At 37.9% G+C, this 17,017-nt stretch overlaps 1 protein-coding gene across 2 annotated transcripts in view; it reads right to left on the reverse strand.

Annotated features, from left to right (window-relative positions):
• The window catches only part of LOC113102290 (E3 ubiquitin-protein ligase HECW2-like), a 48,141-nt gene extending 31,452 nt beyond the window's left edge, over positions 1–16,689 (reverse strand). For both annotated transcript variants that reach the window (XM_026265789.1, XM_026265802.1), the window contains exons 1-2: positions 16,229–16,689; positions 1,176–2,723 (exon numbers count right to left, since the gene is read on the reverse strand). In XM_026265789.1, coding sequence (XP_026121574.1) covers positions 1,176–1,509 — 334 coding nt within the window. In that variant the 5' untranslated portion in view covers positions 1,510–2,723; positions 16,229–16,689. The remainder of the gene's footprint in view (positions 1–1,175; positions 2,724–16,228) is intronic.
• Between the last annotated feature and the right edge of the window lie 328 nt (positions 16,690–17,017).

Genomic DNA, 17,017 nt, shown 5'->3' on the forward strand with positions numbered 1-17,017 from the left:
TTTCTTCAGATTTCAGAATGAGCACTTTGTCATTTGTTATATACATGTTGAGGTTGTGTCTGTCTGATGTTTAACATGTTCATGATGTTTGCTACTGTAATGAATGTTTTAACGCTGGCTTTGTAATGTGATGTTTTCTCATAAAAAAATACAATTTCCTATTAATTCAATAGAATGTTTACACACACTAAGGATTACCAATATGGTGCGCAGTGGCTTCACTTTCATGAGGTCATTATAGATCAGTGGTTTTTACCCATTTGAAAACAATTTTACATTGGTTTGAGTCCAATCAAATGACAAAGCACCATTCATTTGTTAAAATATTTAATTAGCTTAAATATCAATAAATAAGCGTTTGTGTGTGTGTGTGGTTCAGGTTTAAACTTAGGGGAACAAATTGTCCCCACAAAGATAGCAATATTGGGGTAGGGAAATAGAAAATAGTTTGTACAGTAGAAAAACCATTATGGCTATGGAATGTCCCCATTAAACATGGATGTTTATATATTATTTTATATTATATTATAATATACCATTACCAGAACCACTCATGCAATGACTCATGCAATTAGTCATAAAAAAACCTCTGGGTCAGAGAATGTCTGTATTCAAATCAATGGAGCAGCAAAAGAGAATAATATTTTTACAGCATTCATCCTCCTTTTCACCCCAGAATTTTTTTTCTCTAACTCTAATTTTGAGAACCTGTTCATATATCTTTCAAAACGTAATTTAAACATTTACTCAATTAACTTTAACCAGATAAAAATGAACCCCAGATAAAAATTTAACAAAACATTCTAAACTGCTCAACAATGATAGGTTACATTCTTTGCATGAAAAATTACTATTTTTAGACAACAAACCTTTACCTCCAAACGTAATTGCAATTTGCCTGCTTGAGTATCCTTAATTAACAACATTAGATCAAACAAAGCTAAGTCTTGACCAGACTGGGGGAGTGTTTATTATTTTCTGTAATTCTGTTAGCTCCACAGAAATCATGCATTGGAGCATTATAAAAGTCCTGCAAGTAGTGTTTCCATAACAAAAGTAAAAGAGCCAGTGATAAAAATGAATGCAAAGTAATTCACAATAAATAAATATAAGTCTACCTTCCATAAAAAGGAATTACTTTCAACAGAGTTTACCCAGACCCCAAAGCCTCTTACCAATGTGGTACAGCCCAATCCAGTCAGTGGCATCCACCTCCTCCTTGATATCCCAAGAGATGACCAGGTTTTGCCCTCGCCCAAGCGTAAACTGGTATGTAGAGGCAGTTAAGGAGGAACGGCTATCCGATGTCACCAGGTCAGTGTCACTGTTGGCCCGCTGCAGGCCCATCGGTTCAGAAACTCCTTCTCTAGAGTTCACCCCATTCCCAGAGCCACCCTGTGCCGAAAGGCTGCGAAGGTTTTCTGGGCACAGTGTGTAACGCATGTGCGGGCTGCGCCTCCGCACCACCAGGAGATGTTCACGGGCGGTGGTGGTAGTACCTGTGGCCATGGTGACTTGATTGGAGGGGTGGGAAGTGTGGTGCTGGGAAGGTTTAGGGTGATGAGGAGGAGGAGGGTGGGGGCAGGAACGGTGAGGGAGGACTGCCGTGGCAAGTGAGGGGCGAATGGTGAAGGTCGGGATGAGATGAAGGTAAGAAATAGGTGCCAAATGGCCAAAAAAGAAGAGAAAGGGGTCGGGATATGGGTTCACGGCCAAGAGGCACCAACAGCACTAGTTGACAGAAATGTTCTCCTTCCTTAAGTTCTCTGAAAGTGTTGGTGTCATCTAAAACGATGAGTAAACTTGATTTCCAAAACCCTTAACAATCTAGGGTTTATGGTATCTTAAACACAACTAATCCAGAAGATTGAAGGATTGATCAGATCAGTCAGTCAGATCTCTCAAAGGTTCACATTCAAAGTCTTTGAGGAATGATCGAAGTATATCAGGGCTTGTTTCTTATTAGCCTTATTAATTGGCCTTATTAGCCCTGTAGTTGCCTTACAAAGTGCCAACATGCCCTTATTGGCAGAAGTATTTTTCCTTCCTTAAAAAAAACAAACAAAAAAAAACATCTAAAATGAAGAGTATCCAATGCAAGTCAGATCTCTCAAAAGTTAATTTACAAAGTCTTTGAGAAATGGTGGAAGACATGCAGAGGTTGTTTCTATGTGCCAATGGGCTTTAACTCAAGGTTGAGATTTGGATTGACACGATTTTCTTTTTTTTTTCAAGTTCTGTGGAATTGGGCTTTTGCAACTAAAAAGACAATTATATACCCACTTCCGAAATACCCAATATCCTTGTGTTTATGCCACTGAAGTATCACATAAGCATCCAATCCAGAAATGAAAAAGAAAACAAACGCTGCTGGACACCAGTCAGGACCCACAACGGTCCATATTCACAGTCTCCGAGGGATTAAAGCATTGAAAGACACAAATGAATTGATTATAGAAACTTTCTCAGTATCATAATAGTTTCTGTCTGAATGGCCTGCTATGGACATCACTACTTCCTTTCGTTTAATGCAGGCTGGATTGTTCCTGTCCATTTGTAGAAGCTAAATGTGGAATAAGATTAAGATAAGATTAGGATGTTAAAAATCTGATCTCCGCTTTGCCTTCAGGTCCAAGATATGGGTTGAGACATGGTGGGATTCCATGCTGGAGTTTGGTCAATGGGCCAGGTAGCAGCAGACATAGTGGGAGGATGAGTGATGTCTAAAAGAAAAGGGAAAAATGAATATATTGAAAAGGTAGAAACACACACACACAAAATATCTTAAAATACTGCCCAGAAGCATCACTGGGTAATCCTTCTGTAACGCTCTTTCTTATTTGAATGATGACACTACCATTTTTCCCCCCCTTTCTCTCTCTCTCTCTCTCTCTCTCTCTCTCTCTCTCTCTCTCAGTCAGCCCTGCTTTCTAAAAGCATAGAGGCTCCTAAATTAGCTGTTTCTGGTCGAGTTGTCAGTGCAGATTTCCAAAAGGGTGTGAAACACAGAGTGATGTGGCCTGCCCAACTTACCTCAGGACATCCTGGCCAACAACCAAACGCAAGAGCCTTATACAACTGCCAAAATCATCCACGAGCTGTCTCACTGTGTCTATAGACCAGTTATAGATATTGCCCAATCCCAATATGATGTTTTGAAGTAAACACTACAGTGCATGATTGTGATGATTAATCAGTACCATTTTTCTTTTATGCCAAAAATCATTAAGATATTAAGTAAAGATCATGTTCCCTGAAGATACAGTATTTTGTACATTTCCTACACTACATATATCAAATATATCAAAATGTATTTTTTGATTAGTAACATGCATCGTTAAGAATTCATTTGGACAACTTTAAAGGTGATTTAGATTTTTTTGCACCCTCAAATTCCAGATTTTTAAATAGTTGTATCTCGGCCAAATATTGTCCTATCTTAGTAAACCATACATCAATGGAAAGCTTATTTAGCTTTCAGATGATGTACTTTATAAATCTCAATTTCAAAAACTTGACACTTAAGACACATATGGTATATAAAAACAATTGCATCTAATACCATAATACAACACTGCATTTTTTTGAACAGGGACTTTATCAGTTAGATGCTGCCTATAAAAAGAACAAATTCAGTTCTGCTTATCTCCAAGAAATTTACAATGTTTAATTTCTTCATTTTATGTTTTCAAATACACCACAAGTAGTTTGCTTTTGACAGAGTGAAGCCATTGTAACAAATCACAGTGCTCTGGTTTAATATGGATCCAATTACCCAGATATAGAGAAGTGGAGAGAAAAACAGAGAAAGAGCAAATAAGAAACAGAAGAGAAAGCAATGAAAGTCTGGAGAGAAAATGTGATCAAGATCAGACGTTGCAGGGGAAGTTACATAACTACAGAGGAGACAGAGCAAATGATAGAGACAAAATGAAAACCATTTATCAGATATGACATATGAACACAGCCAAGGCATAAGATCATAAACATAATACTTTAATGACTTCTGTAGCCATATACTGTTTACATTTTTAGATGTACTCTGATTGGTGCAGAGATCTTTAAAAAATAGTTTACCCAAAAATGGCATTATTTACACATCCTTTACTCAAACCTGTATGTCAGTATTTCTTCTGTGAAAGACAAAAGGAATTTTGAACATTCTGGATAAAATCCAAGTGCATGAGGACTGGTGCTGTTAAACTTCATACAGAGAAAAATTGTCTGTCATTATTCACTGAAAGTTTTGACACACGCCTTTGTTCTCTTTTGTGCATTCATGATGACATTTTTCACTCTACATTTTCACCCAAACTTTTGAACGGAAGTATACTAACATTTCTGATGGCAGTTTAGTTAACCATGTGAATACGCTGTTGTGAATGTGGCTTAAGATAAAAATAAATAAATGGGCAAGTAAGGCTGTCGAGTTGAGAAGGTCCCACTGGGCGGTCTGGTTCTTATGTAACTACCATGGTGTTCACTCACTCTCCCACACATCTCTGTTGCATTGTTTAAAAGTGTGGCAGTGATGAACTTTCCTGGGAAATGTCATTTTCAATGAAAACGGGAAGAAGGGCGGTTGAAGTATGTTTACCTTTCCGTGAAGCATGCTTTTGTAATGTTACTCTCAAGAGCGCAGGATTGCTCATACTGTCAAACAGAACATGCAAGCCAGTATAAATGTGCTGCATTACACATGTGCTGGATGTGGTGACATTCAAACGATGGTAAAAGACCAAAAAAAAAAAAATATCTCTTTTATTTAAATTATGTTTTCATAATGATAATTTGCTGAATTCACCTATTCATTGTCATTACTCTATTAGTTTCTTTGTCCTGCTGAACACAAAAGAAGATGTTTTGAAGAATTTTGATAACCAAACAGTTGACAGTAGCCTTGGACTTCCACTATATATATATATATATATATATATATATATATATATATATATATAATTATTATTATGTATTTATTTATTTTTTTGCTACAGAAGTTAATAACTACAATCAACTGTTTGGTTACCAACATACTTCTAAATATCTTCTTTTGTGTTCAACAATTGAAAGGTTTGGAACAACATTATGGTGTGTAAATGATGACAGAATAATCTTTTTTAATATAGATACAGATTACGCTCACCACAGTTTTTCAGACGTCACACTAACACTTGAGAAGCGCTGTGCTCACCGACACCATCAGACATTTCAAGGATTTTTTTCTGTCTTCACATTTTTTAAAGCTAAAATTAGCCCTCGTCACAGTTATGCAAAGCTTCAAATGAAACTTTTCATCATTACTTCACCTGCGTACTGCATCTGTACGTCACTCTCAGAAAATCCTCAGAGGAGCAGCTGCTCTATTTAACAACAGCAACAGCAGACAGTGAAAAGCATTGTGAGATGTAGCTTGTGCTCTTTCCAATGGCATGTTAAAGATAAATGAATCAAATTAGCTGGGTGTTGGTTAGTTAAGCTTTTAGGAAACCAAATATTAGAACTTCATGGTTGTGGAAAGCACACAGTGTCTAAAAGTTTGTCTAAAAGTCTTTACTGACTAACTGGCCCCCATCTTCTCCCATGTTCCCCGCTGCTTTAAAAGCTCCACTATAATTCCGGTCCCCAAAAAACCCAAATCACTGGACTTGATAACAATGATTAATGATTACAGACCTGTCTTTTTCAGGTCTGTGGTCATGAAATAATTAGAAAAACTGGTCTTAGCCTTCCCCGAAGAATGTCACTGGACCCTTGCTGGATCCTCTATAGTTTACCTACAGACCATCAATGGACTGCATTACATCCTGCAACACCTCGACAGACCTGGGAATTATGCATGGATCTTATTTGTGGACTTCATCTCGGTCATATCAATATTATCATGCCTTATCTTCTCTCAGCCAAACTGACCCAGCGAATGGTCAGAGCTGCTGAGAGGATTATTGGTGCCCTCCTGCCTAACCTCCAAGAACTTTACAGCTCTAGAGTGAGGAAAAGGGCTTGTAAAATTATATAGGCATTCACTATAAATAACATTTATTTTAAACGTCAGCCATATAAGTGGAACTAGCAAACTGTATGAAATGCGCTAGGCTAGAAGTGTCTGTCTCTATCATCCTGCACCGATGCAAACGTGTTTAGTTTGCTTTGAAATTATGTTTTTTTTTTTGTATGCGAGGGTCAGCGTACAGTGAGCATGATGCAAATTAAATCACCATAATAGTACGCCGTAATCACATAATTTATAACGAGTCGTTCCCTGCTAGGATTGGGTTTTTTATGATACCGGTGCCATTTCGATACTTTTAAAATGGTACCGGTGCCTAAATGGTGCCTGAAATGATACTTTAAAAAAAGAGTCACAAAAAACTATGGATAACATTAAAGAACATTACAAATATTTAAAATAAATCCATAGCTTTACACATTCCTTGGATGCTCTCATTTCCCAAGTTGTGCTTCCCTTACTCTAAAGCTAATAAATTTATTTCACGATCTGGGTAATTTTTTTATACAAAACCAAACATAATGTTTCACAAAGGACACAGGAAAATTTTACCATTTGTTTTAACGTATTTGTGCGAATCAGGATTTTCTGTTCTGACATTCATCAAGAACAAATATCGTTCACGTCTTCAAGTGGAGGATGACCTTCATCTGTTTCTGACGTCACTGCAACCACGAATTAGTCTGCACAGCAAGGAATCAAATGCATACCGCTCATTAAGGTAGGGATATAATTATGCAAGCATATTAATCAGTAGTAGAGATGTTTAAATTTTGACCTTGTTTAAAGTTCTTTCCACACTCTCTGTTACAGGTCATCTGACTGTTTTGACTGGGGTGGACAGTTCTTGGAATTGTAAATTGCTAAAAAAAAAAAAAAATATCCATCATTGTTTTTGTTTCATTATTCTTAGTTTTAAAAACGTTATATTAACCTACGGTACTTGTTATTACTCTAAAAATAACTGCAAAAATAATAATAAAAGTGAGTAAACAGTCTGACATTGTTCTGTGTGTTGTATCTTTGTGTTTGTGTGTGTGTTGGGGGGGGGGGGCGCCATTGGGTAAGTTGTGTCAAAAGGGAGGCCCTCTGTCTTAGACTTTGAAAACCCCTGGTTTAGAGGGAACTGTCGGGCCGTGTTCCTCCTCATAAACACCTTCACGCAATCAACGGCCGCGTGACGACGACCAGCGTAGTGCAAATCTAGGGTTCGGTTCGATAAAAAAAATAACTAAGGTTCGGCCGAAACCGAACCCCGTCAAAAAGCCCAGTAATTTGGCCGAATCCAAATCCGAATCCTGGATTCAGTGCATCCCTAGTTTTAAGCCAGTTATTTATATATTTTGCTGTAGTGTGTTAGTAGGAAATCAGTTTACATTTCCAAACATTCATTTTGCCATTAATTTTAATATCAATCAACTTGAGAATTTAATCAGGTCTCAGGATTAGTGAGATCAGGTCTCCATGTGAAGCACCGGCTGTTGTCAGAATGCTTGTGCATTCACAAATCTCACTAGATTATTATTCAATTTAATGGCAAAATGAATGTTTGGAAATGTAAACTGATATTTTCGACTGCCACACCACAGCAAAATATATAAATAACTGGCCAAACACCTTTCTTTGGGGTGAAAATACTAACGTGCGTAAGACTTTTGCACAGTAGTGTATATATAAAGTAATTATAATTGAATTAAGTATATTTAAATAAGTATAATTAAAGTATCTGCTCATATGTGTTAAGGGCTAAATTTTCGCTGGAGGAAACAGCTGTGATGAGCGGTGAACAGAGCAAAAACTTTACAGTAGATGGGAAACCGATTGCTCTCCTGTTACCTTTGTAAACTGCATTTATGACAATGAACTGCACAGATGCAGATATTCTAACAATCTATCGATAAACAAACACCTTGCCTCTGTTTGTGTTTGAGTCCGCTTGCGCTGCTTCGCCGCAGTCTGCGGATTGATGAGCATGCTGAAAGACGGGGAGGAGACTGGTCTGCCTCCGTTTTCATATGAAATTTAAGGGGACAGACTCTGAGGCAATCGCAAATTTGTTAAAGCGCCGCTAAAAAAGCCCAGCAACATGAAAATAAAGGTATTGGCTTTGGTAACGACGAGTACCAAAAATTAAAGTATCGGTGCATCCCTAATCTTTTCTGTCAAATTCATACATTTAATCAATAAATGTAAAAGATAAGACACTATAGGGCTACCAATTAAAATAATTTTTTATCCACAAAATTTTTGTTTGCAATACAGAGATGGCACAAGAATCTGCATCTGAGGTGGCATTTATATATACATTTATACCGACTGTTTAATGCAGGAAACAAATGCATTAAACCTGCAGTTACAAAAGCAATAAGTAATGTTTTGATGAGAAAATATACTTCAACCCTTATCAGTGGTTCGCTCAGTAGTAACCTACATCTCACAGTACAAGCGTAAAGTGGAGATTTCGGGCTCCATGCAGGAGAAAACATCAATTAGTCTCAGATTCCTTTGAGAGCATCACAGTAGGTGTTGGTAGCAGGTGAAACTAAATAGGGTGGAGAGGAGTTTCACACTACCAGAGGAGCTGACAGGGAGTGTTAGATAACTAATTTTTTATTATTCTCCTCTGATGTGAGTTCTTTATGTGATGGTCAGCAGGATATTTTCACACCAGAGCACCCCACGCTGAGATGATTGGGATATAATCAGAAGGGTAAAGTATAAAGAAAAACTAGGTCAGTAATGTTCTTGATGTCCCACACACAGCAGAACTACACAGAGCAGGACTTTGAATCTATTTAAAAACATACCACATTAATGAAGTACTTGGATTTGCAAACAACAATGCACCTCTTAATTTTATATTTTTCCCCTTTTTTACATCCCACCCACAAGAACACACACACACACACACAAAATGAACAGTGAACATTGAAAATGACAACATCAAATTGTTAATCAGTAATTTTACTCATGATAAAAAAAAGTGCACTTAATTTGCTTGGAAAATACTTGTGAATACAGCAGCCATAAAAAAATACAGTAGCCCTGCCAAATAATAATTTGTCTATATTTAAAGTTGTGCTCTTAACAGACCTGTGTGTTTTGTATCACTAGTGCAGTGTCTGTCTATGAGCATATAAGCCCTGCCCGCGTGAGGCACACAGCTCCCGGCTTGCACTCTTCTGTAGTTTATTAAAAGTTGATCAATTCTGAATGTGTCGTGTGTCAATATTGCACCAAAATGCGACACTGCACTCCCTTGGGTCTGCAGCAGCACACCTACCATGCGTGAAGTCAATTGTTTGAACAGTTCTGACATAATATAAATGCAAACAGACAGACAGACACACAGAGATTTCAGCCTTTATTAGAGAGAAGAATATGTTCATTTCCTCCCTCCGAAGCTTCGAATATATGGTGTTGATTACTACCAAAGCTTCAAAGGTCAAAGTGGTATTTGGACCAGCCCTAGTATTTAATATGTTTCCACAAATGTCCTGAAGCCCGCAGCTTCCACTCTCTGCACAAACGATTGAATATGCGCCTAATAGTGCACATTTATATAGGTTAAATTTCAATGTTAACACTGTGATATGCTTTAAAGGAACACTCCACCGTTTTTTGAAATAGGGCTTATTCACATTATTTCCTACATTTAGATAGGTGGGCAAATGCATTTTTGTGTCAGTGCATGCATTGTTTTAGTTTGACTGGGTCGGCGTTAGCTTAGCTTAGCACAATGAATGGAATCCTTTGTTGCCAGCTAGCATGGCCTGAGTAAAAGTGATCAAAAAAATAGAAAAAAACCACCTAATTACTTCTTGTGGCCTGCGTATTCACAACGAGTACAAATAGCGATCCAGATTAACACTAGGCGATTTCCTAGGCAGATATTGACTTGGGACTATATTGTGGGGAAGCACAGAAGAAAGCACTGCTACTTCGGCGCAGAGATATCACGCAACACATGAAAACATCAACTCTATGTGAATACAGGTATAATATGGGTCGATCTATACATGCGTCATGATTAAAATAATCACTTACTCTGTGGACAGCTGTCCATTTGGTCCATTCGGCGTGGGGCGTTTTTTCCAGTTCACTTTGTCACACCGGAAAAAAAAATCGAGTACTGCAGAATGGATCAGCGCCGTGAAATCCTCTGTAGATGTGACACAACTTCGGGCACGCTCATCTTGATCTGACGTGTTGAGCCTGGTCATCAATGGCAAAAACATGTCCCACTCTCTACAGCAAAGACACTCTATTTCCGTCGGCATAGATTGGCATATTCCCCCACATTCACACCACCAGTTCATGTTGGCTCTCATCCTCACGTCCTCAGGCTGTTGAGCGATCGCAACTAATACACGCGCATATAAATTTCACTCGCGGCTGGCTTGACGGTGTTTTTCTGAAGTGCGGCTGGCTTGACCGCAGTCTCCTACTGTCGTTCTATTTCCAAAGCACGCAGCTCGTCTTCTGTAAACTCTGGTTCAAATAGGTATGGTTCTGGTTCTTGACTGTCTGAGAAGTCACCCTCTTCGTCTCTCTCAAAATCAGCCATGTTCATCGCCATTCGTGTACTGTAAGGAAAATAGCCAGGCAGGCAGCTACTATTCACGTCGGTATGTTGACGGAAGTCGTGGGATTTCATGTGTTGCGTGATTCTCTGCCCCGAAGTAGCAGTGCTTCGCCTAAGCAGCAGTGCTTCGCCTGTGCTTCCCCATAATATAGTCCCAAGCCAATATCTGCCTAGGAAATCGCCTAGTGTTAATCTGGATCGCTATTCGTACTCGTTGTGAATACGCAGTCCACAAGAAGTAATTAGGTGGGTTTTTTTTATTTTTTTGATCACTTTTACTCAGGCCATGCTAGCTGGCAACAAAGGATTCCATTCATTGTGCTAAGCTAAGCTAACGCCGACCCAGTCAAACTAAAACAATGCATGCACTGACACAAAAATGCATTTGCCCACCTATCTAAATGTAGGAAATAATGTGAATAAGCCCTATTTCAAAAAACGGTGGAGTGTTCCTTTAAGTATTTTATATCTATAGATTTTATTTTCAACTAGTTGTAATTACAACATCGTATGACATTGTCTCATATGATGCTCATAAGTTTCTTCATATTGTTAGCATTTAATATCACCTTAAATAGATTCTTTATGCTATAGAAATATAGGGGGACCTTGTCTTTTACCCCTTGATAGGCTAAAAGGATTTTGATCATACTTTGTTTGTGATTACAGATGCTTTAGGGGAAAAGTATAATAACTTAATCAGTGAAAGAAGCATTTTGCCGTATCTTGTACATGCCACTTTTAGCTAGTTTTATTGTCCTGTATTTTCTGGACTATAAGCCGCACTTATTTCCATAGTTTGGCTGGTCCTGCGACTTATAGTCAGGTGCGACTTATTTATCAAAATTAATTTGACATGAACCAAGAGAAATGAACTAACAGAAAACATTACCGTCTACAGCCACGAGAGGGCGCTCTATGCTGCTCAGTGCTCCTGTAGTCTACACTGAAGACATAGAGCGCCCTCTCGCGGCTGTAGACGGTAATGTTTTCTGTTGGTTCTTGGTTCTAAATAAATGCGACTTATAGTCCGGTGCAACTTATAGTCCGAAAAATATGGTAAATGGAAAAATAATAATTTCATCAAATTTGAATCAATATAGACACTACATTAGGGCTGGATGATTAATCGAAAAGTAATCGAAACCGAAATTCAGAACCTCTAACCGACTTTATTTTCCCATGTCGGTTATTCCCGTTTTTTAATCCTGTTAATACTTCCCTCTAAAAACCATACTACCGCGTGTGTAGTCACATGACTCCGCTCTCCAATCAGTGGCATAAAAGCAAAACACGGAGGTGAACGCCTGTTCAACACATAGTGATAGCACGCGAGCTAATTCACACACGCAATCACTCGTACTGGTACTGTGCTAATTTATCTTTATCTGATCTTTATTTATCTCTTACACTGAGCAATAATCTATAAGAAATGATACAAACATAGATAAAATAACTGCTGATAGTGAGCTATGATGTCAGATCGCGCTTTCAATAGGAAAAAATATCCCCTTTACTAGTCAATCTCAACCGTCTGGCTGAGGCCAGTCTAAAAAGATGCTCAGGACAGTTGACAGAACGTTGCTGCGTGTCGTCATGAAAGCGTATCATTTTCACATGTTATTAAGCCTGGCCACTTGCAAATGTAACCATTCAAAAGACTTTAAAGCATTCAAACACAAGACACGGAAAAGCTGAACTGAGCAGCTGGTTACTCGCGCTATGTTCGGTGCGCACGAGAGAGAGAGCCGCGTCTCACAGACAGTAACACTGAACTGAGCTCTCCTTCACCGAATTGCTAAGGCCTTTTCACACTGAACACAATTAATCATTGCTTGGTAATTGGCCAACAAAGTATTGACTCTTGTATGAAGTTTTGTTTGATAGAAAGATATGTAATGGATAACAATCAAAGTTATCTGAAATTATCAAGATGAATTTGTTCTGACAGTTTAACTCTGAGTTCTTGTCATATTTTATTACCATTTTCTAAACTCTAACAAATAAACTGATAATGTGAGAAAAGTTGAAGGTGTCTGAATAAATTTTGGTTTGACTTTATGTTTAATTTTTACAGTGCTATTTTACATTTAATTATTCGGTCTCTGTAACTGGACACTTACAAACTTGAAAAAACTTAAACACTGTGTAAATAGCACAAACAAATAAACAGAACGAACATACAAATTAAACACTTTCAAACAGGGCCCACTGGTACAACCTTCACCGGGGCCCTGCTATCCCCAGCTATGGACCTGCTTACAGTACAAACCTTGTCAGTGGACTATGAGGGCAAAAAAAACAAAACAGAAACAAAATAATCATTCATTAATCGTAATCGAGGTAAAATGTTCAATTAATCGAGGTTTTGAATTTAGCCATAATCGTCCAGCCCTTCACTACGTGCCACATATTTATGCAATGGGCTTAAATGAAGGTTCAGAATTTCTAATTCATAACAACATTGTCAAGATAATGCACATTCAATTCATAAATGCAATTTTTCTGACTTGAATTGAATGCTCCATTAAAATTCACATTATTCCGTTGAGTATGATTTGACTAACTGAAAAAAAAGTTGACAAATGACAAAATCAAAGTACAAAATGACTAAATTATAGTTATAAATTGTATAAAAGGTGAACTGGCAACCGAATTTAGCTGTACAGTGTATGTTGCCTTTATGATATTCATGAAACTTGATGATCATATAAATATATGGATCCCTCCATTAATGTAATTTATGTTATTCGCAAAGTCAAAGTCCATTGTTTTGTCGTCTGTCAGTTTAGACTTGAATGTATCATTAGTATTCACATTCTTCTGCCGATTATGTTTTGGGAATACAAGCCCACAATGCATAGTATAAACCATAAAACGTAGAAATAAAACCTTTCGAAGGCTAAACAAGCAAAGAAACAATTGAACATGCAACCATAAACCTTACCCCTCCATTCGTCCAGTTAGTACGGTCCATTCAACTTTAACTGCTGGTTACTGGACTATGCCAGCATGCCTAAAGTAATGGGGAAGGGCGATATCAGCTCTGCGCGCAGACTTCAGACGATCTGTTTGTTGTGCCGATGCCTGTGACTGTTACACTGCCAGGAATGGTCACCTCACCTAAGATGCATTAGCTAATGATCTTACATCCTGTCCAGTCCTAGGCGCACTTCCTTTCGAAGCCATTCAGGCAGCGGATGACTGACTCAGCGCTCCAGGTCTGAGGCAGCATGGCTAAATCCTGTCTAATGCCTCCACTGACAGACCTTACCCTTCTCAGACCACTCAGGCTAAACGATGGCCTGATGGGACGACACATGCCATCAAGCGAATGGGCACACAAACTCGGTAACCATACACTGTCAACCAAATCATCATAGATAATTTGTCAATGTTATTATAAATTACATTTAAAAAAATAATAAAAGTAAAAAAAAAAAAATGTAATTAAATTTTTTAAACAACTGAATTAAAAAAAAAAGTATTTAAACTATTACAAAAACCAGGGAAACACAATTAGAAAAATACGTGCGGCATATTGTATTGAATGTGCACTTGTAAAGCACATTAAAAAATAAAAAATAAATGTACTTGCAGATAATATAATATTAATACATTTAAAGGCCAACAATTTCATAGCGCATCACATAACTGACACACTGTGACTCGCAGCCTGTGAGGAAAAAAAATTGTTAGGCTACTCCTCAATGAAAATGTTTTAAAAATGTATTTTAAAACAGGTTTATTATAGCCTATAATGAATTATAGGCCTATAGTCTAAATAAAATTGTTACACTTCAGTAATAATTTCTTACATTTATATAGCACTCTTCTAGGCACTCAAAGCGCTTTACATTGTCAGGGGTAGGGCTGGGCAATATTTTGATAGATCTCGACATACAATATATATCTCAATATCTTTATAGGAAAATATTACAGTTATTGTGCGCTCTTGAAGAGAGTTTCATTGCTTCGACTGTAGTATACGAACGTGGCATGCAGTTTGATTGCTGAATGAAGGATGACAGACATCCGCAGCGGAGAGAAGAGTTTATGTGAACTGAATTAAATGACTTCAATATTAATCTGTAACTCACATTGAACTATGGAATAGCTTCAGAACACTTGAAATGTGCTTTATAATGTTTTTGTGCCTTTCATGAAGCTCAACAATAACACAGAATAGTATACACATGATCGGATTTGGATCGGTCTCGTCTGCCCGATACCCGATCCGTAGAAAATGCCTGGATTGGAGCCGATACCGATCCCGAGTATCGGATCAATGCAGCCCTAAAATCCCTTTTTTATGCATCCCTTTTTTTTATTATGGTAATGTTCTCTTTATAATATTATGTTTATGACATTCCCGATTATAGTTATTAATGTTGTGCATTGCTGTTGTGCACAAGCTGTGTGTGCTGAAGTTGAAGAGCTGAATGAACACCAGTAAACTGAAGTGCTGCCAGCTTATTTGACGGGGAAACGTATCATATATTCAGATATTTATACAACATAAATATAATATTACAACTTATATACATACAAAAAGACCAAATCCACACGTTAACTCGAACTAAGTTACGTGCTAATCAGAATGTTTAACTTCTGTTGTGGATGCGCTCTTGGCTCTTCCCGCAACAACGCACTGAAACAAGGAAAACAAACCTAACTATTTTCACTTTCGAAGTGTTTTCAATGATATTTTAAGCAATTAAAAACCATCACGGTGAACAGTATGCATCTGAAGTGTCTCTGCAGGAAATAATGCATAATTTATCATCTCTAAGATATTGGCCAAATTCACTTATCGGTTCGATACTTAGACACTCACACACATATCACGAAATAATCTTTTTCCAACATCAAAGTTTTTAACTGGAACATAAAATGTGACCTCACCTCCACAACAGGCCATAAGAACATCATATTACTCCATCAATACAAATCATGTTTTCAACTCTAAAGGACCATAAGGACTCAACTCAAAAACCCTACAAAAGCCACTGTTGTTTTGGAGGTTTCTTTACTGAACCTCGGAATTGCTGAAGTAGCTACAAATATGTATGCATATTTTATAAAATACAGATGTAGATTTAACGTATAAAAACAATTGCTCAATCAAAACCCTAAACAAACAAACACTTGTTATTACACATTTGCATTTTCCTTTTTTTTTTTTTTTTTAAATCCCTATGCAACACTGCCAATCAATTCTGGCAATTAACACAAACAAAATCTGCATAAATACTGTCAAATGAATCTGGTTGTGTGAGGCAGTGATTTACTCTGTGCAAGAAAAAATAACCAACTTTCAACCTAGTGTGTCACTAGTTGGTTCAAGCATATGCACACATGAAACCCTGAACCATTTGGGGTCCAAATTCTCCCAACAATGAATTGAATTCTATGCACATACGGTTTCTGTTGAGTTCATCCATAAACCAACTGTAAAACACCCAGAACCTGTAGCATTTGTGAGGGCCAAATTATCCGACAATCAGTTCATGGCACAGTTAAAGTCTAAAATATATAGTAAAATGTAAATATTTCCTGGTGCATATTAATGCATATATTAATTTAGCAATAAATCTAAATGAAACCCGTATGGAGATGTAAATGTTGTAACTTACACTCAAATAAAGGTGATGGTGAATTGAGAGCTCAAATAAGCACGCAGTTGATGTGCGCAGCTGATGGCCTCTGTGCGGGTTCAGCGCGCTTCTTCCTTCTCTTCTTCCTAAACCATCCGCCTCAACAGCTCCACAACCCGACCCAACCTCCCCAAACCCAGTCCAGCTGATATTTACTGCGCAGTGTCGATCTGCGTCCGTGCGCGCGGTCTGCCAGCCTGGATACAGCCGCGTTCATCTCTTATTCATTTACAAAGAGCCTCATACTCGCTCAATGCCACCTTACATCCACCGAAAACACTCGCTCATGACCGGGCGTACAGCTTCATCTGAACGCGTAATAAATGCGTTGTGGTAAACGTTGCTTTTCATTAGTGTTTGATTATTTCCACCAGCTTTGCATCTGCTTTTTGTTTTGAGAATCCGTGCAGTTTACGAAAGGGAGGCGTTCACTCACACTGTTGTGACGTTCAATTCGCCAAAGAGTCATGCTGGTGAACCGGTTCTTTTGAATGATTCGATCTAAACGATTCGAATGGGTTGTGTTATGGGCTGTTCACACAAATTTTATATAAATGTAGATACCGATTTTATATACAGACAGCCGAGTCTGCTTTTCGTCCCTTTGCAAAATGCCTGCTAAATAAAATAATAAAATAAAACCAGACTTAAGCTGGTCATCCAGATCAGGTCAGCATGCTGGTTTTAGAGGGGTTTTGGCCACTTCTTTAGCTGATCAGGCTGGGAGACAAGCTGGACATCCAGCCTAAACCAGCTTGGTCAGACTGA

The sequence above is a fragment of the Carassius auratus genome, chromosome 1, assembly GCF_003368295.1.
Source record: "Carassius auratus strain Wakin chromosome 1, ASM336829v1, whole genome shotgun sequence".
Lineage (NCBI taxonomy): Eukaryota > Metazoa > Chordata > Actinopteri > Cypriniformes > Cyprinidae > Carassius > Carassius auratus.